At 37.4% G+C, this 27,504-nt stretch overlaps 1 protein-coding gene across 2 annotated transcripts in view; it reads right to left on the bottom strand.

The window, feature by feature from the left end:
- LOC121318240 (plexin-A4-like) overlaps window positions 1-27,504 on the bottom strand; it is a 239,976-nt gene that overhangs the window by 23,839 nt on the left and 188,633 nt on the right. For both annotated transcript variants that reach the window (XM_041254697.1, XM_041254696.1), the window contains exons 15-27: window positions 27,188-27,324; window positions 26,684-26,851; window positions 25,481-25,574; window positions 23,234-23,473; window positions 22,752-22,898; window positions 22,188-22,422; window positions 21,832-21,974; window positions 20,370-20,638; window positions 13,121-13,187; window positions 9,603-9,749; window positions 8,479-8,638; window positions 7,589-7,692; window positions 4,570-4,669 (exon numbers count right to left, since the gene is read on the bottom strand). In XM_041254697.1, the coding sequence (XP_041110631.1) occupies window positions 4,570-4,669; window positions 7,589-7,692; window positions 8,479-8,638; window positions 9,603-9,749; window positions 13,121-13,187; window positions 20,370-20,638; window positions 21,832-21,974; window positions 22,188-22,422; window positions 22,752-22,898; window positions 23,234-23,473; window positions 25,481-25,574; window positions 26,684-26,851; window positions 27,188-27,324 (2,011 nt within the window). The remainder of the gene's footprint in view (window positions 1-4,569; window positions 4,670-7,588; window positions 7,693-8,478; window positions 8,639-9,602; window positions 9,750-13,120; window positions 13,188-20,369; window positions 20,639-21,831; window positions 21,975-22,187; window positions 22,423-22,751; window positions 22,899-23,233; window positions 23,474-25,480; window positions 25,575-26,683; window positions 26,852-27,187; window positions 27,325-27,504) is intronic.

Here is a 27,504-nt window from a genome sequence, read left to right as displayed (position 1 = left end):
GAATATCTTGTTTCACAACATAATATTGGCTTGTTGAAATGATGGAAAACAGTGCAAGAAATGTAGGCTCTCTCACATGGCAGGGCATTGGGTGTGCAGTATTTCATCACGACACAGTAATTGCGCCTGACAAGGTTTGCCAAGCGGAAGAGTCGAGTAAAGAAAAACTCCATACGACTGCCATCTCAGGTGAAAAACTGTTTAGCATATTTTGTTGTTGTTTTGATTAAAAAGGAGTCCAGTTTTTAGGATGAAATGCACTGTACAGTTTTCTCATTGTGTGCAAGTTCAGAGGAGTCTTCTGCCTTTGTGTTTGAAGTGGTTTCTATTTGAAGTTAATTCCAAAGAAGCTGCAGATATGCAGTATGTTGGACACAATTTCTTCAAATGAATGATTAATATACCCAAGAATTGCATTTGTGTAATTTTTTTTTGGTTTTGTCGTTATTTGGTTTGGATGAAGGGATTCATGATAACATAAATAAAGAAAGGAGTTTTTTATTCATCAGTGAGTGATGGACTGGTCATTTTTCATTCCAAAAAAGCAAGAGCAAAATGAAAAAAATGCTCCTATTCTCTTCTTATTATCTTGTCATGAAACATCGTAACAACCTTTGGGTCATTACGAACAACGATGTATGACAAAAACCCAAAACTCTGACTATCACCACAAAATGATTTCTGTTTCAACTACTATAATCTGAACAGTATAAATGGCTCTGTGTTGGTAATTTATATATATATATATATATATATATATATATATATATATATATATATATATATATATATATATATATATATATATTTCGATACCTTTCAAGTACAGCACATTAAAGAAAATCCCACTGTCTTAGATGTAGATCTACAGTATAAAGCAGCGAATGTCTGTGTATGAGGGAATAGCAGCATGAGTAGAAGTGAACAGACTGATGGTGGAAGTGTCGCTATAACCCATACACAGACACTGACCATAACTATTTACTATTAAAACAGAAGCCAGAAAATCCAACTATAATTTATATGCTCATAACAACACTTTATTTAGTCCATTGGCATTTTCATTGAAAGAAGGGAAAGGTAGATGAAGAGAATACAGTGAATAAGTGAATAAGATGTGTGACAGACTGTGATGTCATCGTTTGGAATTGACTTTGAAGAAGGAAAGGGATTCCAAGATGGGCATCAGCTGTGATCAGATAGATATGGTGTCAATTGGCCTACAGGTACAGTATATTGCATATAATGCACATGAACGTGGCTTATTTGTGATGTGTTGTGGAACACAGCACGTGAACCTGGCACACTGATTAATACTATATTTACAGTGGCTCTCAAAAGCATTCACCCCCCCCTTGGACTTTTCCACATTTTACTTTGTTACAATATGGAATCAAAAGGGATTTAATTAGGAGTTTTTGCCACTGATCAACACAAAAAAAGTCCATGTCAAAGTGAAAAATAAAATATACAAATTGTTCTAAATTAATTATAAAGATAAAACAGAAAATAATTGATTGCATAAGTATTCACCCCCTTTGCTATGACACACCTAAATAAGCTCTGGTGCAACCAACTGTCTTTGCAAGTCACATAATTAGTTGAATGGAGCCCACCTGTGTGCAATTAAGGTGTTTCACATTTCAGGTTAAATACATTTGTCTCTGGGAGGTCCCACAGTTGGTTAGTATATTTCCTAGCAAAAACTACATCATGAAGACGAAGGAACATTCAAAGCAAATCCAGAATAAGGTTCTTCAAAAGCATCAATCAGGGAAGAACATTTCCAAGGCATTGAATATCTCCGGGAGCACAGTACAGTCCATAATTAAGAAACGGAGAGAATATGGCACAACTGTCAATCTCTCTAGAACAGGCCATCTTCAAAAACTGAGTATCTGGGCGAGAAGGGCACAAGTCAGGGAAGCCACCAAGAGGCCTAGGGCAACTCTAAAGGAGTTACAGTCTTCCACGGCTGAGCTGGGAGACACTGTGCATAAGGCAACAATAGCCTGGGTGCTTCACAAAACTGGCCTTTATGGGAGAGTGGCAAAAAGAAAGCCATTGTTGAAAAAAATCTCACATCAAATCTCGGCTAGAGTTTGCCAGAAGGCATGTGGAAGAAGATTCTATGGTCTGATGAGACCAAAATAGAGCTTTTGGGCCTCAACGCTAAGCACTATGTTTGGCGCAAGCCTAACACCGCACATCATCCTGAGAACACCATCCCTACCATGAAGCACCGTGGTGGAAAACCTGAAGTTGAAGTCTGCAAGAGACCTGGGACTTGGGACTTGGGAGAAGATTCATCTTCCAGCAGGAAAATGACCCCAAACATTCAGCCAAAGCCACACTGAAGTGGCTTAAAAACAAAAAGGTCAGTGTCCTGGAGTGGCTCAGTCAAAGCCCGGACCTCAGTCCAATTGAGAATATGTGGAAAGAGTTGAAAATTGCTGTTCACCAAAGGTCCCCATCCAACTTGACGGAGCTTGAGCAATTTTGCAAAGAAGAATGGGGAAAAATTGCTGTGTCCAGGTGTGCAAAACAGGTAGAGACTTATCCAGATAGACTCATGGTTATAATTGCTGCCAAAGGTGTCTCTACCAAATATTGACTCAGGGGTGTGAATACTTATACATTCAATTATTTTCTCTTTTGTATTTGTAATTAATTTACATTTTATTTTTCATTTTGACATTATGAACTTTTTTTGTGTTGATAAATGGCTAAAACTCCTAATTAAATCCATTTTGATTCCATGTTGTAACACAATAAAATGTGGAAAAGTCCAAGGGGGGTGAATGCTTTTGAGAGCTACTGTATATATGAAAAATATAAAAACCATATTCTGCCTTTTCTTGGTGTGCCACACATGCTTATTTCATATTTCTGTTCTTTACAAAAATGCTATTGTGTTTTATTGCTGCCTTGAACATTGCCTGCACTATGATTGTAAATCCACAGGTTTTATAAAGTGAAAAACACCCCATAAAGTGAACATACAAGGTAAAATATTCTGAACTCATGTTAGAAACCACTTTCAATTTTAAAATATTTTCCTATTTATTATTACAGTATATGTTTGCAACATTTTATCATTATATACCATATATATATATATATATATATATATATATATATATATATATATATATATATATATATATATAAATATGCAAAGCAAAATCTAATTAAAGGAAATGTACACTGCCTTGGGCTGTCAATACAGTGCTTGTATTTCTTGGCTCACCCTGTTGCTTATTAGTTTGCACACTAGCATCCAGACATTGTTCATTTTAATGAAATCAAACTACATTAAAATTTCACAATGAGAAATACTGGTTAGGGGAGCTAGATATACCACAACCATGTCAGATTACAAATTTCATAAATATTACATTTGGATTCCATGATTTATAAATCATATTCTACTGCTTTCCTTACGCAAAACAATAACAACGAAAGCCTGCACACTCACAGCATTTCTAAACATATTACAATTTTAGTGGAGAAATATTTTTATATTGTTCATGTTAACCCAGTATTGGATATTGGTAAATGCAAAACTGCTGTTTACTGAAGGGTTCAGACAAAACTTTATCTAAAAAACAGTTTGTTTCATTTGGGGGACCTTCAGAGTAATGAAAAGCATAATCCTGTTATGTAACATTTTTAATTGAAATGCTGGCCCTGATGCTAACAATTACCACCCCAGTGCTTATGTCACAAAGAAAACCGTTGTAAGCTAAAGCACATTTGATACAGTCACGCCTAATTAGGGTCTCAGGTGGGCTCTGTATTACTGCCTCTGATGCCAGTTTGGTTTGGTTCCCATTGCTGTGTGGATGCAGACTATAACCACCTCTTTCAGCATACTAATTAGACTTGATGTTCACATACTAAAAGTGAGCCAGGTTACCCAAAGCATTTTTATCCAAGGGTCTGCAGTGTGGTTAATACTCACCAGCTTTATTGCTTGGGTGTTTGTTTCAATTGCCAGATTTTTTTTCATAATTAAATTGTAAATCTATAATTTTTCAATGCTCAGGGAATGGTACGGTACTGTCTTGACTTTACGGTTCTATATGGAATATGTGGACTGTGTGCACATACTTTATATCACCATTGGAGGCAATGTGCATCAGAATTACATAGATCCAAGTGAAATGCTGAACTTAAAATTGCTTCCGTCTACCTTACTTTACTACACATTTTGTTTTCTGTGTGCTTTACAAATGGATATTTGGTTTTAGCATGTATAGGCACACTCACTCACTCAATCACACACACATTGAGTGAAACTGGAATCAGGCAGTGGCCACATCTCTCACTACACTGTGATTCCTGCTGTTTCTTCTATACTGCTGTAAATTGTTGCTTAGCAGCTGCCTTTCAATCCCTGCCATTGTTTCTGGAGGACACCAGTGCCCCAGAGTTTTAAATCTTGTACTGTCAAAAGAATTCTTTGCAATTGATGTCGTTTGTGGCTTTTCTACCTGCTGGGTTGCAGAGTTGAGTTAACTGTCTTGAAACAAACACATCAGCAAAAAAAGGGAAATGCAAATGTACCATATTTGCTGGCTGAGGTTCTGGAGACGGTGGAGTTGTTGACTGCGTTGTATGAGGTGACTTGTTTTGGAACAAGAGCCATCAATGAGCTATCTGGCACCTGTGGAGACATAAAAGCAATTAAACAGACAAAAAAAACCCAAAAAACACAACAGTTGAACACAACAGTTTTCAAGCTAAGGACACACATTTTCACAGGTTTTCTGTATGTTACAGTATGTTAACAATTCATCTAAGGTGCCAGTAAATATATTTTTTAAATGTTATATGGGGCACTGATGGAATATTGGTCATAAGAGAATGCAGATTACAGCATACAGCAAGAACGGTCCGAAGGATACAGTGCAATTAACCTTTTAAGCTGGAAGGAAACATTGAGGAAGATATCAAGTGCAGTTAATGAGGTAAATAAGTTCAATATGTATTTTGATTTAATTAATATGCCAGCAGCGATGTGGTAATTGCTTTTATACAATCATAGCTTATTGATATAATTTTCTTTAATGTTTCACTACAGTTTAAACGTGTATTGAATGGCAGCATAAAATGGTAAGCTGCACCCTGAGGCAGTGAGGTAGACAGGTAAACAGCAAGGCTGTCTGATAATGCTCTGCCCTGGGATGCAACTAACCAGGAGGCAGGGGAGGAGAGGTCAGGGAGGAGGAAATGCACTCTTGACAGGTAATGGTGCAGGAAATGTTAAAATAAATAGATAGAGGTAGCAGTAATCAGAAAGTAACACCACTGGAAACAAGGCAATGACGATAACAATAAATACAAGATTGCTGTCTTCAGGCTAAAGCATCATTGTTCCCAGCAGAAAAAAAACATTTAATTACACATTGTGAGCTGGTGATAAAGGCTCTTTCAGCCTTGATTTATTTTGATGGACAATTTTAATAAGTTGACATTGATACTATTGAAAAAATACTTTGTTCGGTGAATTAAATAACATGGATACTGTATTAACATATTTAAACTGAAATAGTATACCGTGCCTATAGTAAGTATTCACCCCCCTTGGGGTGGTTTGTTGTGTTACAACCTGAAATCTTGATGCAATTAAATGGGATTTTTTTTCCTTTGATTTAGACAACCTACTCAACACTTTGAAGAGGAAAGAGATTTTTGATTGTGAAATAACAGTTAATGAAAAATAAAAAAAAAACTGAAATGTTTTGGTTAGATAAGTATTCACCCCCCTGAGTCAATACTTGGTAGATCCACCTTTGGCAGCAACTACAGCTGTGAGTCTTTTTTGGGATTGTACAATATTTGCCCATTTTTCTTGGCAAAATTGTTCAAGCTCTGTCAAGTTGCATGGGGACCATTGGTGGACAGCAATCTTCAAGTCTTGCCACAGATTCTCAATTGGATTCAAGTTCAGGCTTTGACTGGGCCACTGTAGGACATTCACTTTCTTGTTTTTAAGCCACTCCAGTGTCGCTTTGGCTGTGTGCTTGGGGTCACTGTTTTGCTGAAAGGTGAATCTCCATCCCAGTCTTAGGTCTTTTGCAGATTGAAGCAGGTTTTCCTCAAGGATTTATTTAGCTCCATCCATTTTGCCCTCTACCCTGACAAGTTTCCCGGTCCCTGCCGATGAAAAGCATCCCCATAGCATGATGCTGCCACCACCATGCTTCACAGTAGGGATGGTGTTACCTGGGTGATGTGCTGTGTTGGGTTTGCGCCAGACATAACGCTTTGCATTTAGGCCAAATAGTTCAATTTTTGTTTCATCGGACCACAGAATCTTTTGCCACATCTATTCAGTCTCCCATATGCCTGTTTTGCAAGTTCCAAGCAGGATTTTACATGGCCTTTTTTCAGAAATGGCTTCTTTCTTGCCACTGTTCCATACAGGCCAGATTTGTGGAGTACCTCAGCTATTGTTGACACATGTATAGTTTCTTCCATCTCAGCCATGGAACTCTGTAGGTCTTTCAAAGTTGTCATTGGCCTCTTGATGGCCTCTCTACCAATGCCCTTCTTCCCCGGCTGCTCAGTTTGTGAGGACGGCCTGCTTTAAGCAGATTCTGGGTCGTGCCGTATACCTTCCACTTCTTAATGATCGACTTGACTGTGCTCCAAGGGATATTCAATGCCTTTGAAATCTTTTTATACCTCTCCCCTGATCTTTGCTTTGAATGCACTACCCAACAGTGGGACCTTACAGAGACAGGTGTATTTAATCTGAAATCCCGTGAACCACTTTTATTGCATGCAGATGGACTCCATTTAACTTATTGAAAGTGTTAAGTAAGTTGTGTAAATCAAATGAAAAAAAGCATTAAGATTTCAGGTTGTAACATAACAAACTGAAAATATCCAAGGGGGGCGATTACTTCCTATAGGCACTGTATATAATCTAATAATCATGTAGAAGTACATTAATATAGTACAGACATAATACAGAACAGGATGAAATATGAAATCCTCTTGCCCAATCCCTGAAACTTTGGTTCGATAACCAACTCATATTTATATATATATATTTATATTGATTTATGGAGACTTAAGAGAAGGCAAATGGCATTTGGTTAATAAGGCAGAAGATGAAGAGCGCTGACTCAGAAGTCCAAGTAAAATTAAAGTTTCAATCCTGAATGTACTGTAGCATGGCAAGACTAGAAATGAACATGAAGTCTTAAATGGCTAGGCCATTCAATGTCTTCAAAATCAAACTTTACTTTCAACTATAGATGTAGCATAATTCACAAGAAATAGGTTTGGTTGCTAAACACTGGTATTTTCTTCCACTTTCTATCCAATAAAGGTGCTGAATCATAAGCAGGAATTGATCACCAAGTGTAGAACAGCCAGCAGCTGCTGCTGTCCAGCTTCTCCCAGGTTCAGTGCACTAGGTACTGGTGTGGGATTAGCAGGGAGAAAACAAATCTTACATCCTTTTACTGAAATACAGCATTATTTGCAGGCTACTTGTTGCTACTTCACCTGAATAATTAGGAACCCTGCTCTTGTTATTGCCAGGGTCCGCATCTATGGAAACTGGGCTCACCTGATAATGTGTCAGCATATTCAATCTCTTCCAGTCATTCTCAATCTTGGTGGTGTGATCTTCGTCTTGCAGGATAACTCTTGCTCCTCTCCCTTGGCGCCACTCTACAGGGCAAACATTCAAACCGGATTTTAAAAAAAGGAAATAAATCACACTCTCTATTTTCACTGTAGTCCTGCGTATCAATAAAACTATTATCTAAAGAAACAGTTGCATTTCTCTTCCATCTGGAATGGATGCATTCTGCTCACTGTAAATACCTAAAATGTGGGATGAAAATCTTTTCATTAAAACTAGTTAGGAAAGGAGAACGGTTTTTCATGCATCAACATTTACTTAAAACACCTACACAGACTAAACAATCATTTTTCAAATAATTCACGAGATGAGCTTTGAGGATTGAGATAGAGGATATTCATGAATATCTCCAATCAATATTTAACTGGTAGAAAAAGTCTGAAGATTCTCCTTCTACAACAGAGAAAATTTAAAAAAAAGATACAATGGTTTGCATCTTAATAAGTCAACAACATATGATGCTTATGGTGAGGAACATTTAACCACAACTGAATGGAGCTCCATGTATGGAATGCAAAACCCATTCTCACAGCATAAAGTCTTTTTATTGTCTATGTTTGCTTTAATTCAGTCAATGCTTAAACCTTCAGGGCTGTACTGAAGACATTTAATAAAGTTAAAATGCCCCAGTGGAATCACACCTGCCCAATAAGCAACCAGCATGCTTTAGTGACATTCAATGTCCACTGCACACATGTAATCAGAGGTACCACGGTAAATCATCATCATCAGTCAGTGCTTTCTCTTCATACATTACATATGTCATACAGTCCCTGCACTGGTTAATGATCAAGATATTTTGAAGTTCTTACCTAAATCCATGTCAGCTGCTTTTTGTCGGTGGGAATAGGGCACATTCTTGTATACTGCATCGAGAATCTTCTCCTTGACCTGGGTGATGGTGTCACAGTTCAGGATTTTCACTGGAATCTCAGGACTTTTCTCATTATCAGGGTTTATGCAGTTCACAAGCTGAGGAGAACAGTAACAGAATCAGTTCAACATTAAGACTGGGTAGTCACCAGTCTGTCTACCTCAGATGTAGGCCTGGCTTAACAAGTTATAAAGACAGAGTTTTGTTGGTATGCTGCCTGTTTCTGAATCCCTGATAATTAAAAAAAAAAAAAAAAAAAACATACTTGATGAAGTGTTGTTCTATATTGAATGGCCTCCTGTTTAAGTTACTTCTGAAACTCTTGCAACATGCATGCTTCTCCACTCTGCAATATAACATGAATATGGCGAATACTTCAAATTTCAATTTCAGTTTTTTTCATGCCATTCTGCTGGTTCTCTATAGACACATTGGACATCTAAAAATATTTATTTTTATTTATCTAAAAGCCCGAATTAAACTGTATATATAAATAGGGGCAGTAGTGTTAATTGTTCATACAAACTAGACAATAAATAAATAAATAAATAAATAAATAAATAAATAAAAATCATGATTTCAAGTCATTCCAGCAACCTGCCTAGCGTTAACGTCGTTAAAATCAATTCTCTTGTTAGGTGTTAATTCAACTGTCATAAAATCATAGCAGATAGCTTCAGTAGTTTCCGCAGTGGTACAGTACTTGCTAATATTTAACATTTTTGGTGTTCTGTGCTGATATCTAGTTGGATACAAATTTTATAAATTGGAGTTCTGCAACCACTACCAATATTTACTTAGCTCCTTACTCTTTTGTTTACTTTTTCATTTAAATCTATTATATTATATCATATGGTATATGTAGCTGAAATGTTGCTTAGTCGAAAAAGACAGCATTGGGATCCAACATCAATGATTGTCCTGCTGTCCCATGACAAATCACAAGTCTGGGCTTTTTTTTAAATCGCTGCAAAGCAGTTAACAACCACTGTCATCTGTTTCTTGTGATCCATGAAATCATCCAAGAAGAAATCTTGTTTCTGCCTGGACCTCTAAACTTACAAGTGTCTTGTAGTCTATTTGCTGTCTGATGAGCTTGTCTTCACTGAGTGAATACCGAGCCTCGCCGGTGATAGAGTCAATGGGTCCCTTCTCCATCTGCTGTTTGATTGCACAGAACAAAGAGAAGAGAGGCTCCCCTGCACATTCCTGCATGACAAGAAAGGACAAGCATCACTTGACAACACTATGTACTGAACACCATCAACTTATAAAAATCGAAGAAATGTAACTTTCTGCACACTTCAGACATTTGAATTCCTCTGGAAAAAAAACACTGTGTTACCAGAACTGTATATGATTTACCATGTTTTTAAAATTAGAATTATTTTATAACATGATAAAAAGAAAGTCGCTTTATGGATTTGGCACATGGGGAGTTGTAGATGTTTCTGTGTGGGGAAAGAGCAGGGGGTTGGGAAAGTAATTATTATTATTATTATTTTACTACTTTACTCCTGTTGGTTTCATGCTGCCTGAATAATTTGCATACCACTGTTTATTCATATCCTGCAGTTGTTTCTACAAAACCGCATCAATAAGCATTTCACACTAATGCTGAAATATCAAGCAGATAAAATAAAAATGTAGTTCTTTCCCTGGCTAATTCTCTTTCAGATTAGATAAACCTGACCCTCTGCTTTACTTTCACCTCACCCTCATCCTTTCAACAGCAACATTCAAAACTGCAAAAGGCCAGCTTCCATCAGTGTAAAACCTAAAGAAAACAAGTCAATAATCTGAAGAAATGTGGCATTTCCTCAGCTTCTACACCTGTCTGCTGCTTAATTAGCTTATCTCAAAGCTGCATATTGCTTTTTTGTGCCTGTCTATTCCCTCTTATCAGGCTGGTTTTTCCACTGTGGCAGGCGGAAAAGCAACTGACTGGAAAAGAGGACTATTGTGGAGGCAAGAGTGCAGAGAGGTTTTTTTTATTGCTCTTACACTTTCAGTGGATTCAGCGCTTAGTGAATAACAACAAATCTGCAGGTACTGTGGAGCACAAAACTAATTTTACTGACATTGCATGTTTTTGGAGGGCAAAGCAAAGATCCGGGGTCTTGCAGTTTTTTAGAAGACTTTCAGGAAAGGTTGCACATTGGTACCCATGAGCCAATAAAGTAGTCTCATCCAATAGCTAAAGAGAGAATGGCAAACTGTCTTAAATGGGTTGCAAGTCATAAAGATCACAACACTTGCTGTGGAATATTTATATGGCCCAAAATAGAGGGACTTTCTGTTTCATAATAAATACAATGGCCAATCTCCATTAGTATAATCCCTTTGTCAATTTTAGGTTTGACACTCGACTGTGGTAACATGTATTACAAGCATGGAAATCAGGAAAAGCACTGTCAAACATGGTGACCCACTGGGGGGAAAAAAGTTACCTGTGGCAAAGAATGCTGATGCATAGCAGAAGCTTGGAGAACTGCTGTGCAAATGTACAGTGATACACTTTTAAGAGGACAGAACCTACTGTGAATGCTATTCTAGTCATTGTCTCCTTTGGAGCATCATATCATTGCACGTATCATCTTTATACTCCAAATGATATAACTATATATATTTTATATATATATATATATATATATATATATATATATATATATATATATACACACACACACACACACACACACACAAACACACACAGTGCCTAGCAAAAGAATTCAGCCCCCTGACCAATTATCTCACATTACTGAATTACAAATGATACACTGAAATTTCGTTCTGTTTGATATTTTATTTTAAAACACTTAAACTCATAATCCATTATTGTAAGGTGACATTGGTTTTATGTTGGGAAAAATAAAAAACTGAAATATCTTGCTTGCATAAGTATTCAACCCCCACACATTAATATTTGGTAGAGCCACCTTTCGCTGCAATAACAGCTTTAAGTCTTTTGGGGTAAGTATGTACCAGCTTTGCACACAGTGTCTGAATGATTTTGGCCCATTCTTCTTGGCAGATTTGCTCCAGGTTGTTCAGGTTGGTTGGACGACGCTTGTGGACCGCAATTTTCAAATAGTGCCACAGATTCTCAGTGGGATTGAGATCAGGACTTTGACTGGGCCACTGTAGGACATTCACCTTTTTGTTCTTGAGCCACTCCAATGTTGCTTTGGCCTTGTGCTTGGGATCATTGTCCTGCTGAAAGGTGAATTTCCTCCCAAGCTTCAGTTTTTTAGCGGACTGAAGCAGATTCTCTTGCAGTATTTTCCTGTATTTTGCTCCATCCATTCTTCCTTCAATTGTAACAAGATGCCCAGTCCCTGCTGATGAGAAGCATCCCCACAGCATGATGCTGCCACCACCATACTTCACTGTAGGGATGGTGTGTCTTGAGGCATGGGCAGTGTTAGGTTTGCGCCACACATAGCGCTTTGAGTTTTGGCCAAAAAGCTCTATCTTGGTCTCATCTGACCACAAAACCTTTTCCCACATCGCAGCTGGGTCACTCTCATGCTTTCTGGCAAACTCCAGACATGCTTTCAGATGGTACTTTTTGAGTAACGGCTTCTTTCTTGCCTCCCTCCCATACAGGCTTGTGTTATGCAGAGCTCTTGATATGGTTGACTGGTGCACCATTACTCCACTCCCAGCCACTGAACTCTGCAGCTCCTTCAAAGTGATTGTTGGCCTCTCTGTGGCTTCTCTCACAAGTCTCCTTCTTGTTTGAGTGCTGAGTTTTGAGGGACGGCCTTTTCTTGGCAGTGCCTGGGTGGTGTGATGCAGCTTCCACTTCCTGATTATTGATCCAACTGTGCTCACTGGGATATCCAAACACTTGGATATTATTTTGTACCCTTTCCCTAATCTATGCATTTGTATTACTTTATCTCTAACTTCTGTAGAATGCTCTTTGGTCTTCATTTTCCTTCAGATTCACAACCTTACCAATGATGCTTCAACAGTGGGGTTCTTATCCAGAAAATGTGACAGCAACTTTAATGGTTCACAGGTGGAGGCCAATGGTAAGGTAATTGTGTCCTCGTTAGGGCAATTTCTTTCATCGGTGCAAACTGGGAGCTTCCACAGCACAGGGGTTGAATACTTATGCAAGCAAGATATTTCAATTTTTTATTTTTCTTAAAAATATTTCCCAACATAAAACCAATGTCACCTTACAATAATTGATTCTGAGTTTCAGTGTTTAAAAATAAAATATCAAACAGAACAAAATTTCAATGTACCATTTGTAATTCAGTAATATGAGAGAATTTGTCAGGGGTCTGAATACATTTGCAAGGCACTGTATATATATATATATATATATATATATATATATATATATATATATATATATATATATATATATATATATATATATATATATATATATATATAATACTGTAAACTGTATATGAAATACACAGCTTTAAAAGGTGAACATAGATGCTTTATGAAATATCATCAGATATGTTCACTAGTCTGCTCGACTCGTTAGGTTCAGCTCTACTGTCTGCTGCAGCTGACAGGAAGAAATGTTAACACAGCAGTTTGAGTCCGATTACCTTGAGGAACTTGTATAACAGGAAGGTAAACCAGTTGGTCAGCATCTTCTCGGCAACAGATTCAGTCCTAAAAAAAGGAGGATAAGATTAGGAATTGGGCAGGGAAAACCCATGGTTTCTGGGTTGCAAAACACAGGCTTGTTACTATGGCACCTCTTCTGTCAGTGTCCGTAGCACATAATTGCTAACATTAATGTAGATCTAACAATAATAATAATAATAATAATTGTTATTGTTGCATTTCTTTTGTATTGCCTTGATAATCGTATAGGAGAGAACGTTTGTATAAATATGTTGCCCCTATTCACAAAATGCCATATACAATGCCTATAGAAAGTCTGCATCCCCGTTGAACTTTTTTCACATTTTGTTGTGTCAGTGCCTCTGAGTTTCATGGATTTAAATGAGGATTTTTTTTTCCACTTATCTACACACCATACTCCACACTGTTAAGGGGAAAAAAGTTTTTATTGAGAAAAAAATTATATATTGAAAATACAAAACTGAAAGATCATAATTGGATAAGTCTCCACCACTGAGTCAATACTTGGTGGAAGCACCTGTGGAAGAGTCTGTTGGGATAGGTCTCTACCAACTTTGCACACCTAGATTTGGAAATATTTGACCATCCTTCTTTACAAAACTGTTCAAGCTCTGTCAAGTTCCTTGGGGAGTGTTGATGGATAGCAATCTTCAAGTCATGCCACAAATTTTCAATTGGATTTAGGACGGGGCTCTGACTGGGCCACTCAAGGACATTTACCTTTTTGTTCCTTAGCCACTCCGGTGTAGCTTTGGCTGTGTGCTTTAGGTCGTTGTCATGCTGAAAGGTGACATGGCTACAGAATCTCCTGAGTGTTTTTTAGCGTACTTCAAATGGGATTCAAGGTGGGCTTTCTTGAGTAATGGCTTCCTTCTTGCCACCCTACCATACAGGCCAGATTTGTTGAGTGCTTGGCATATTGTTGTCACATGCACACTTTGACCAGTCTTGGCCATAAAAGCCTGTACCTCTTGCAAAGTTAGCCTCTTGGTAGCCTCTCTGATCAGTCTCCTCCTTGCTCGGTCATCAAGTTTGGAGGGTCGGCCTGATCTAGGCAGGGTCTTGGTGGTGCCATACACTTTCTACTGCTTAATAATCATCTTGACTGTGCTCCAAGGGATATTCAAGGCCATTGATATTTTTTTATACCCATCCCCTGATCTGTGCCTTTCAACAGCTTTGTCCCGGAGTTATTTTGAAAGCGCCTTGGTGCTTATGGTTGAGTCTTTGCTTTGATATGCACTACCTAGCAGAGGGAACCTACAGGACCTGCTGAATTTATCCTGAAATCATGTGAATCACTAACACCACAGATGGAGGCTACTTAACTGTGTGATTTTGAAGGCGATTGGTTACACCTGAGCTAATTTAGGATTGCTATTACAAGGGGAGGTGGGGGGTTGATACTTATCCAGCCAAGCTATTTCAGTTTTTATTTTTAATTAATTTTCTACAAATTTCTAGAACATTTTTTTTCACTTGGAAGTTGTGGGGTAGGATGTGTAGATAGTAGATACATGAAAAAAATGTAATGCATTTTAATTCCAGGCTATAAGGCAACAAAAGGTGAAAATTCTGAAAGGGGGTGTACACTTTCTATAGGCACTGTTTTTATCTACACAGTTTCTCTTGAAATAGGCCAATGTATTATTTAAGCTTTGCTTTCTGCACAACGTAATTTACTCAGTATTAACATGTGGAGCTTTTCTCAGCCTGAATAGGAACACAAACAATTTAGCCCTAAATTGTTTTATAGTTTTAGAACAAAGAAATATAATGTAGATTGGAAAATGTATATATCGTTGTGTTTAGTTTTCATAATTTCAGTTTTATTAAAAAAAAAAAAAAAAACAACAACAACAAAAAAAAAAAATCACATTGCTACAATACAGCTATTAGTTATAGACCACATGTTAACCTGTGGACCTCGTCACAATAATTGCGCTTCCAGAAAGTAATATTACAATGGGTCAGTGCTACGGCATGCATGACATGTGGTGCCAATGAAACTGACACACAAGGTGCACTGGCAAAACACCTGGACTGGATTAAGCTTTCTCTTCTCATCCTACTTTGATCTGCAGTTCAACCGATCAGATCCTGTGCTGAATTAATAAATTGAAAGACAGGATTAAAACTGTACTCCGCTTTATTATACAGGTGTCCTGATGCTCCAACTGAACTTTCTGATCACTTGTAATTTGGCAGTAGCTATCGTTGGGTCTGCACATCCCAAGGTAACAGTAGCTGCTAACACATTTGTTTTTTATTGAAAATTAAAATTCAGGATAAGGGTTCTACATTTCTACTGGTCTTCAGGATTGATATACATGGCGTTTTGCTTTTGATGAGTCTTAATATACCCTTACAAAATACAACCCCCCATCCTTCCTAATTCCCAGATGACTGTTTTAAAAGGGTTAGATGAATATCCTCCATCAGTCAAATGAAAACAAAAATAATTTTACAATTGCAGAAATGACACATACATATCAAGTTAGAGAAGTAGGTGCCACTGAAAAGTGGAAAATGTGAGGTGAAAATAATCAGCTAGATAGGGTGACAGGATCAGAATAAGAGTGTAATTAAACTTTCCATGGCAGTGTAACACTTTGTTCAGTTTTACAGTTGACTTCTACTTCTCATGATAACCTATTGCATAAAGTGGTCGTTCAACAGCTCTGCTAGATATAATAAGAGAAAATTCAATCAGGGTACAAGCTGTTACCACTATTAGCCATGTTGCTTTGTAACCTGCATAAATACCTACAACTGGTGAAGTGGACGTGAATTTGAACAACATGCCAGATGCATTTGTGGGGTTTTTTTTTGGACTGTGCCTTATTGGTAATTGACCAAAAAACTAGAAAAGGAAAAAGCTAATCAACTGTTTTCATCTAAAATGTATTATAAGTGCCATTTACTTTCATTGTGTTCCAAGTCTGTATATCCTGTCCATTTTTGATATAGAGAAGTCACAAGACGTCACCAAATGAAATAATTTCGTTGAAGTCAAACTCTTCAGGATACATCGAGGGTAATTGGAGACAACAGATCCTTGCGAGTACAGAATGTATCCTCGTACACTCCATGCTCCCTGTAGTTGCACTTTAATATACACAATATTTCCACCCATTAGTTAGTATACATGGTTAACAAGATTATTAGAATACACCCCCATCAAAGGGCTGTGGAAGATTTATTTATCCCTTTAAGATGTACCCAAAGTTTTAGTCTGTCCTTAATAACCCTAGAGTCAAACATTTTTCTTTCATCCTGGCATGAAAATGCTTTTTACTCCAAGTTCTTAAAAGTGAGAATGGCAAGTATAAAGCCTTACAATTCAGGCTTACAGCAGGTTCACTTGTATAGATGTGGAGACAGCGAAGAAGAATATGTCTATGTGGGAGTTTTGATCCCACTACCTTTCACACTACAGTGACCTAGCTGGCAACAAATAGAATGATATAAAAAAAAAAGAGGCTCCTCTCATACAAACAGTGGGAATCCTTCCAGCATAATCCGGAACACAGCGATTTCCCCTGAAATAGTAAACTAGTCTAAACAACAACATAAACCTTTTTTAATTGGAAATTATTGTAACTGACAATTCCCTTTGGATAAAAAAAAAAAAAACGGAGTGCCGCAGATGGTTTTGGCATCGATAATGGAAGTCGTCCAGCTGGGGTACAGGCATGTATTCATCTAGGAGCTGGAATGCGAGCTGATTTGCTGAAATGTGCTGCTACAGCTGAGACATAAAAGTTATCCATTCCCATTTTTATGAATTTTGCAATGAATTATTATGAACAGTAAGTATCATTATTTTATTTGTTTTGCATCTCTCTCTGACCTGCTTGCATGGAGCTGGCCATGTTTTTTACCATGTGGCTACACTTTCTGATCACAGTGCTCAGAATCAATCAAGCAGAATGAAATACTTTTTTTAGGTATATAACCATTAAATAATGATAAAGTGCCTCCAGAAACAAGTCATGTTTCTGTTTATAGTGTGACGACAAGTGTTTAGCACTGAGTTTCAAAGTTAAGGGTTAAATTAGAACAGAGCTTATCCAGCATTCTTCAGGCTTCATTCAAATTCAGGAACTCAATACCACAACAGGGAATTCATGTTCAGCCATAATATCAGAGGGCTATGCTCCATTGCTGCCTGGCAGGGAACATCCATTTCAGTAGAACATGCAAATCTCTAACTTCTTTCGCAGACTCTCTCCCTGTCTTAATGTGCTGTCGTTCACCACATGCTTTCTAATTCCATGCTAAAAAAAATGAACTGCTTCAAAATCTAGAAAACCAAGTATTTAATAAACAATAATTTCTCCCCCAAAACTAAAGCTCTAATTCTTTTTTGTGCCCACTGTTTTTAAGTAAGCTTTGTTTATGCAGCCATTTCAAAATATTTATGACAATGTATGTTTTCATATTATTATTAACTTGTCATATTTTTCATTACCATACAAATTCTTAGATTAGGCTATTGTATTATTTTCTTTAACCTGTTAACCTCGATATTCACTAAGCTGAGATAAACACTACCCAGAATGCCCCATAACTATTAAGATTCATTTTGACAGCATGGTGCAAAAGATCACGACACTGAGACGCACAGTGCTTGCACAAATGCAGTATTCTTGGATCTTGTATGAATAATGGAGCTGAGTACAGTTTAGGCAATCTCTCACCTGTTTGTGTGACTTTTATAAGACAAAACCCTTAGTGAATTTTATGGGTCAGCATGTGTACTATTGAAGCTGACTTTTTTTTGTCATTTTTACTTCAGTAAGGACACACTATTTAGGTTCTTAATATAGTACTGAATTTGGTATCTGAAAGGCATTAAACTAGATTGTCAATGAACTGAACCACTAACTGATCTCAATAAAAAAAACGTAGGACATTAATTTCGGTTTTACAAGCTACAAACAATCATAACAGAGCTGTACTTTTAAAGCAGGCACAACTAGACACTTACACTGGTTTCTATCTAATTTACTTATTCAGGAGATTAATATAGCAATGCCCTTTTCAATATTTATTATTTTTTAATCTAAGGAAAAACTACTAGAAGCACAATTTTAGGTATAAAAGTGTTTACCATGTCTTCCCAAATTACTGACGGTTGACTGCTTTTTTTCTGTTTCTCTGATAGTCTCCCTCCTACACATCCCCCCACCCCTCCCCACTTGCAAGACTTGTTTACTATTTCAGATGAGCAAAATGATTAATCCTGCTATACCAACCCCTAATAATCACTTTCATCTAAAATGTCAATAAGTCACTTCTAATGAATAGAATATGTTCCTCATCTGTTGTCTCGGAGGTGCCAAGTTCCATTACCACGTCTATCAAGTCTATGCAAATTTCAACCTTCTGAAGACAGAGTAATAAGGAGCAATTTATAGTATGATTATGTCACTAACTGAAGGGGGGGGTTTCAAGAGGGCCTCACAGGAGAGCAGAGGCTGACCTGCAAAATGCCTGTAACAGGTGATCGAAAATACAAAAATATTATCAGGTAGAGCCTTATATTATCAGGTAGAGCCTGTTTCTACTAGAATGAGGACTCATGTCTGGCAACAGTCTGGTCAAAACATAACAGACAGTAGATACATTACAAAGTAAGTAGCATATTATACTTTACCTTTGCTGTATCCCGTGTTGTCTATTTTGTAGCATTATTTTTTTCAACATATTCCTGATTGTCTCGATATTTTTTATACACGCATCATACTAAATCATAGGGGATACTTTTTTTTTTTTTTTAACTTTTACTCAGGAACGTTCGCCAGAAGAAAGATCTTTCTTCTAAAGATCGCAGCGCAACCAGTTCCTGCTCCCTCTTGCAGTAATGCTGGTGCTCTGAAATGAGTAACATCGTGTGGGAACGGAAAACGAGCATTGTTGTAGGAGACCGCATGTTCTGGATACACTACGATCCTCGTAAGATATGGATATTTTTTTCACCTGGCAAACGCTCCAGAGCACATGTTGAAAAATGTATTGCCCAGTTAATTTATGACCAATGATTTGTGATTATTTCAAAAGAGTAGGCAATATGTTTTAAAAAGGTAATGTAATCTGTTTGTTGTCTCAATAGTGAATAGTGTTAAAAATGCCTTTGGATATAACAAAGAGACATGTGCTACTTAACAGTGGGAAGTATTTTATATCATTAGAGCAGAACACCATATAAAATCAAAAAGCACAGTCTGAGCATAGTTAACAACCACTCCTTTCTAATAAAAAGATACCAGTAATACTCTAGTAAAAATTGCGACAGAAAAGATACCCACAGTATATGGATCTCAGATTATTTTGATTTTTCAAACGATACTCTTTACTAGTTAATAATAAACATAGTTTTTTGGAAAAGGGACACAGATTATAAAGGAAAGACTTGTAGGGAAAAGGGATTTTCTTTTATGTCACTATACTACAGTGTCAGGGTTATAAGGGTTGCATTACACATTGCACTGGTAGGCACTAGATTGGAATCTCCCTCACATCGGTAGAAAGTCTTGACAGAAATCTAATCATATGTGAACACCATGTTAACAAGATGTCAATGGCTATTCCCCAGGGGTGCTGACATGGGACACAATACGGCAAGATTTAAGGAGGTGGTGTTGGAAAATACTTGTTTAACATAAGAAGATTTTTTTCTCTAAAGTGTGAAATCACTCTTTACAGCAAACAACTTCCCAGAAAGACTACCCTTGTATATTGGATTAGTTTAGTGGTCTGCTTAGTTTAGCGCTCTGCTGTTGATAGACATAAATCCTGAGTTAGAAATATATTTCGTAGTGTCACAATACTTTACAGTAAAAATCGCCTATTTTTTGTTAGTTTCCTAAATAAACACCACTATATTACAGTGATGCATGGTGGAGGAACTGGGACAGGGGCACTACTGCACACGGTGAGCTTACCCTCAGGTTAGTGGCCTTTTTGTATCTGGTTTAGATCTTCTGGAGGTCAAAACCTTTTCTATCATTGAAGATGTCATTCCCAAAACTAAGTTAAATTCAATTACAAATCAAACCAAGCTTTGAACCCTTGAGGGGCAGACACACTACAGCGTAACACGTCAACATGGTGTCCTTAAAAACAGATTCCAACAGCTTAACCTCATCTGGCCAGCAGAGCAGCAAGCTGTAAGGAACTGATGCAGACAAAGCTTCTTACCTCCTCAGAAGCAGTTTGGGATGGTTTTTACTCTCCAGGTTCTTGTCGATGAGGTCTGACAGCAGCTGCTTCAGCACATCTGTGGCGTACTCCAGTTTACTCTGCAGAACTGTCATGATCAGCGAAGCGACGTTCCCCCGATCCCGCATGGAAAAACTGCGTTGGGACTCCAGGGTGCGGATAAATGACAAGAGAAACACCTTGTTGTTGATGAGCTGGCCAAACAGTTTCAGTCCCTTTTCTACCTGCTCCTGTCTGTATCCAGAAACCTGCAATCAAATTACTCCAGTTAATGTGCATTCCTAAAGCTCTTGCTTTTTGGAGGTACATATGAGCACATCATCTGCTTTTGTATGTTAAGAGTGTCATAGGGAATACTGTACTGTACAATTTGCATGTCAAAAATGTGTTCAGTAGTCTCGCAGGATTTGAAGTGCAAGGATGTCACACATATTTACCCTTCAGTTGCTCTCAAAATCCCCTGATCCTGTTTCTTGTCATCTTGAAACATAAAACAGTCGTTTGATGAAACAACACCTTCCGAATATGACTTTGTAAGATCATATGCCAAGAGAATAACCATTCTGTTAAATCCTGCCTACAAAAGGGGGCCAAGTATCAAGTATAGAGCAGTTTAGAATGGCAACGTGAGTTCCTCAAAGATGCTACTTGTTAATAACTGTAGAAATATAATATCAGTAATAAAACATATTAAAAACAATGATCATTCCTATACTTTCTACATACCTTCTTGTTGACAATCATTTAAAGTACTTTGTCTAAATGCTATATATCATTATCAAATAAGCTTTTCACTTGCTTCTCAGCAATCTATACTTAATGACAGCTATAAGGTCAGGCTGCTTTAAAAAAAATAATAATTTCAGCTCAAAATCTCATATAAATTAATGTAACTGTTTTTGAAATAAGATCATTTAATCTCAATAGATGTTCTTCACAAACATGACTATACTGTCATTTTGCAAATTATCGTGAAGCTCATTTTTAAAGCTGCTCATTTGGAAGAAAAGAATATTTCCAAACAGACTTTACCTTCAGTACATCATTTAAACAGTGCTTTAAATTGCTCAATAGTTAATGCTGTGTACAGCGCCCAAAGGTAAACCTATGGCATTTTTAATTTGACAAACACCACTATGCAGTTAATTACTAAACACATTCAACACGTTGGAAGGTTGCAGACCTGAAATGATGGGAAATTGCATTAGCTCTGAAGTACCTTTTACTTTAATATTCTGCAATGCTTCATTCCAAGCCACAACATTGATTTATAAAGTTATGCTATGACCGCACATAACAAAAATGGCTAATCTGAAAAAAAAAAAAAAAAAGGACAGCCTAAACTAAGACAAATTTGTACATCACAAACTGTTACATCTCCTGTATGACATTGATAAAGTGCATTTTCCATTTAAAAAATGTCATGAATAATAAAATTGACCTCCAGATCTCTTAGTACAGGATGCTCTTCAATCCCAGGGAAGAGGACCCTCATTGTGTAGGTCCGGTAGTCGAGGAATGGGATTCCAGCTCCGTCCAAATGACTGGTCAGTTCATGAATGTCAGTCTGTAACTCTGCAAACGCTGAAAAACAAATGTAAAAAAGAGATAATTCTCTCTCTCTCTCTCTCTCTCTCTGTGTATATATATATATATATATAAAATATATAATATATAAAAAGACAGACTGTGATAATTACTTACATGGAGAACATTAGATCAAATAACACAAACTGTCAGTAAGAAACTTTTAACCCAAATTCAGCGAAGCTGCACCTTTTTTTTTTTTTTTTTTACCTTCTTTACACTCCAAAGCCACTCTGGACTCCAGGTTGTCCATCTGCATTTGCAGCCGCTTGAGGGTGAGGTCGCTCTCTCTGGACTTGCGCTTGTAGGCGATGAGCACCACCACAATGAAGATGATGAGCAGGCCGCCCGCCCCTGCAATGCTGACGATAGCTGTGTGGCTGAGCGGGCTGTCTGAGGAGATGTGCACTACTCCAGGGGAGAACTCCATCCCACCAACACGTACCTGAATCAAAAACATTCGAGGACAGGCGTTATTACTGCTCTTTGGATTCTAAAACAATCGAACAGAGGCCTTATCTCGAAGAGAACCGGATCAGCTCAGCTTGCTGCGTGGCTCTGCGGCTCTGCCCAACTACAGATCTCCAGACTGCAGGAGATGTAGGTTCCAGTTCAGGCTGGGGACATCTCTAAATAGTCTTCCCAAGTTTTTCACAGACTACGCTGAACAAGGATTTAATTACCACGTTTTATTCTTTACATCTTGTACCCCATAAAAGCTCCGGTTTTTGGTTCTTGTAAGGACCATGTTAGCAGATATATTAAAACACTCACCAGTACTTTATACCTCCCAGTAAGATTGGGTGATTCACACAATAACTGGGTCTCAGACACTGTTAAAGTGCAAGGCTTCTCTCCAATCAGCACAGTGTAATTCAGTTTGGCATTCCCACCAGGCGCAGGAGGAAGCAAGTTCCGACCCTGAAATTAAAATAATAAAATGTCGCTCCATGGGACAAAGCATGTATATTTTATAACAAGGGATTTAACTAAATTATGCCCTGATTCAACTGTACATTATTAATTTTGCTTGCTATTATGAACCATGGCTGTTTGTGTAGCATAATATAAGAACACAACTTCCACAAAAAACCTCTCTCTCTCATATTTGAAAAACATTTTCTTTAAGCTTATAGTAAAAAAAAAAAAAAAAAAAAAGGTAATATTCATGTTAATGTCCTTATTGTACAATATGAAAAGTGAGAATTAAACCTTTTTAAAAGACCTTTAAAAAAATATCCAAAAAGCCACCTTACCTTTAGTATGATGGGAGAGCCAGGTTTTAGCTCCACTACTCCGGAGGGACTCAGATGTTCAAACGTGGGGTTTGGATAGTAAATAAAGTTTGTGTTGTTAAATATCAGCAGTGTCTGTACGTTGTCTAGAATGAACCCAAACTCATCTGGACGCTCTACGATATCAGACTGATAGTTTGAACTCACTGCTAATTCTGGCGCTTGGCAGATCATTGTGGTGGAGTCGAGTACTTCACAGGTCTATGAGAGAAAAAACAAAACGCTTAACTCTACAGTTAAAACAGATAAAAGCAGAAATGTAAACCAACTGAAATGCCTGACAGAACTCACAGAAAACACATTACAACCTCAAAATAATAAATCTAAAGACAGTTCTAACCAACCCATGTTTGTAGAGAATTGTGTATGTTCTTAATTGATGTTGAAGTCACAGTATGCATTAGATATTGACTATCAGTGTTCTCAAATGTACATCAAATTCTAGCCTTAGCTGTAAATGCACCTATGTACAGTACTGTGCAAAAGTTTTAGGCAGGTGTGAAAAAATGATGTAAAGTAAGAATGCTTTCAAAAATAGACATGTTAATAGTTTATATTTATCAATTAACTAAATGCAAAGTGAGTGAACAAAAGAACAATCTAAATCAAATCCATATTTGGTGTGACCACCCTTTGCCTTCAAAACAGCATCAATTCTTCTAGGTACACTTGCACAAAGTCAGGGATTTTGTAGGCATATAGTCAGGTGTATGATTAAACAATTATACCAAACAGGTACTAATGATCATCAATTCAATATGTAGGTTGAAACACAATCATTAACTGAAACAGAAACAGCTGTGTAGGAGGAATAAAACTGGGTGAGGAACAGCCAAACTCAGCTAACAAGGTGTGACCATCATCATACATCATGGCAAGACTGAGCACAGCAACAAGACACAAGGTAGTTATACTGCATCAGCAAGGTCTCTCCCAGGCAGAAATTTCAAGGCAGACAAGGGTTTCTAGATGTGCTGTCCAAGCTCTTTTGAAGAAGCACAAAGAAACGGGCAACGTTGAGGACCGTAGATGCAGTGGTCGGCCAATCGGAAGATGTCCAGCAATGCCATCAGCTCAGAATTGTCAGAAAACAGTGGGACCCTGGTACACCCATCTACTGCCCGGAGAAGTCTGGTCAGAAGTGGCCTTCATGGAAGACTTGCGGCCAAAAAGCCATACCTCCGACGTGGAAACAAGACCAAGCGACTCAATTATGCACGAAAACACAGGAACTGGGGTGCAGAAAAATGGCAGCAGGTGCTCTGGACTGATGAGTCAAAATATTTGGCTGTAGCAGAAGGCAGTTTGTTCGCCGAAGGGCTGGAGAGCGGTACACGAATGAGTGTCTGCAGGCAACAGTGAAGCATGGTGGAGGTTCCTTGCAAGTTTGGGGCTGCATTTCTGCAAATGGAGTTGGGGATTTGGTCTAAATGAATGGTCTCCTCAATGCTGAGAAGTACAGGCAGATACTTATCCATCATGCAATGCCATCAGGGAGGCATCTGATTGGCCCCTGCAGCATGACAACGACCCCAACCATACAGCGAAAGTCATTAAGAACTATCTTCAGCGTAAAGAAGAACAAGGAGTCCTGAAAGTGATGGTATGGCCCCCATAGAGTCCTGATCTCAACATCGAGTCTGTCTGGGATTGCATGAAGAGAGAGAAGCAACTGAGGCTGCCTAAATCCACAGAAGAACTGTGGTTAGTTCTCCAAGATGTTTGGGCCAACCTACCTGCCGAGTTCCTTCAAAAACTGTGTGCAAGTGTACCTAGAAGAATTGATGCTGTTTTGAAGGCAAAGGGTGGTCACACCAAATATTGATTTGATGTAGATTTTTCTTCTGTTCACTCACTTTGCATTTTGTTAATTGATAAATATAAACTATTAACATGTCTATTTTTGAAAACATTCTTACTTTACAGCATTTTTTCACACCTGCCTAAAACTTTTGCACAGTAATGTATACATTTAAAAAACTCTTTGTCTGGAATTCGATAGGGTATTCATAATTTTTTTTTTTTTTATTGTTTTTTTTTTGTCCTCATATTCCACCACTCAGTAGAGAACATTGCATTCACTGTTCCATGGACCAGCTTAAATCTTCTGGGTGAACAATACGTTTTCAGACTCCCGTGACCTTGAAATCCTTCTTTTACTTTTTCAGCATTTCACTAAGTTCCCAGGCTCCCAGTAACAATACTTACATTGACAGTCTCCACTCCATTGTACTTGGCTCGGATTAGAGGGTTTTGAATGATGTCCAGATTGGTTCCTGACACTGTTACAGGTGTACTACCACTATAGAATATAAAAAAAATAAAAAAATAAATCACAATTTGTTTTCATTGACCAGCTGCTTATAACCCCCACAAAAAAGAAGAAAGCTATCTGCCTGAAAAAAAAAAAATGCATGTTCAAATAAAGTGTAATTGAAATCCTGAATTCTCTTATAGTTTGGTGGGTTTTCTATAAAATGAACTTTAGATATGCAGCTGGAAACATCTGCTTTTTTCCGTTTTTGATTATGCCATAAATTCACACTCCAAAGCAAAAACTAATTGGCCCTAGAATCTAAAAATGCTACATAATACAAAATAAATACCATTTACGGTCTTTATATTCTCCCAGTAGTAAAACCATCATGCATTCAGAATAACAGCTAAAGATTTCCATTTCTCACAGGGTTTCTAAGTGAGACGGTACAATTTTAAGATCGCTACAGTGAATTATAATAAATGTGGTGAAGAAATATGTAGTGCCCTGTACTACTTTGGCTGGCTGACCGATTAAATATTTCCTAAATACATTTTAATTTCTCTTGGAGTGGACATTGTTTTTTAAATGACGAAGAGAGATATGAATTGCTACTCACTTGAAAAAAATAAAACAAAAAACAATACATACAAATTCTTGGTTTTATTATATTTGACTTCACGGGACGCTTCTACATTTTCACAATGTTTTGGATAAGAACTAAACCTATTGTGGTAGCAGATGGAAAGCATTTTCATTTTTAGTTAAACACTTTATTGTACTTTAGTCTTGTTATGCAACATCAAAATCAATGTGGCTAGTTGATAAAACAGTAGTAAAATGAAGACACCGGGGTCGATTCGATTTTTTGGCCGACTGAGGCCAAAGGTCTATTTATAAAATGCAAAGACAGAGCCAGCGCTGCAAATAATTGATGATAACTAACGTCACAAGTTTGTAAGTTTGCTTTTAAATTTAAAACCTTTAAAAATAAATTCCATTGTAGTGATCAAAATACTAGTTTACAATAATACGCTATAATATTTTTTTAAATTTTCATGGATATCAGAGGGTGAAACTAATCTGCAGTGTTTCAAACATGAAAATTACAGCTTCATCTGAAACCAGTGGTGTCACTCAAAAACTGCTTCTACCTTATAATACTCCACTCTGGCTCCAGTTTGGAGATTGTGGGATCCTCCACAAATTCATACTGCAACTCCTTTTGGATCTTGGCTCGGTCCACCCTGACTGACACAGTGACGTTCCCATACCCATGCTGAGAGGCCAAGGACTTGCACACTATCACTTTAGCTGCTCTCCTGAAAATACAGTAAAAGGAGATTCTGGGGAATTAGAATTTCCGTTTCCTGTCTTCACGTATGCATACCCTGGCACTGAAGCTTAAGTAATCTATTGTGAAATGACATGTATTAACAACATGCAAATTAGACTACTAAAAATAATTGCATCCTTATTTCAAGCTGAAATTTTGAACAGAATATCAAAGGCTCTTTCTAGCCAAAACAAAAAGGCAAAGAACTCACTGTTAATCTTCTTAAGGCAGAATAAGAGAATACTTAAATACATTCAGAATATTGAAAATGTTCACAGTTTCTAGAAAAAAAATGACAAGTAAATAGTTTCAAAACATGTACCTGTGATAAACACACATCTGATCTTTGAATATGATGGAGACATTGCTGCCGGCGTCAAGGTTACTTCCAGTGATGGTTACAGTAGTACCCCCAGACACAGGGCCTCGACTAGGCTTCAGCTCCAACAGGTTTGGTACCTGCAAGGAATGATGCCAGACATGAGAAAGCATTGTTATGCAAATCCAACTGGTAATTGAGAGGGGTCTGTCAGAACATAACAAATTCTGTAAAAAAATAAATACATATTATATATATATATATATATATATATATATATATATATATATATATATATTTATATTTTTTTTTTTTTTTTT

Source organism: Polyodon spathula, chromosome 7 (genome assembly GCF_017654505.1).
Source record: "Polyodon spathula isolate WHYD16114869_AA chromosome 7, ASM1765450v1, whole genome shotgun sequence".
NCBI lineage: Eukaryota > Metazoa > Chordata > Actinopteri > Acipenseriformes > Polyodontidae > Polyodon > Polyodon spathula.
The sequence above is the reverse complement of the archived record's forward strand: the minus strand, read 5'-3'. Positions and strand labels throughout refer to the sequence as shown.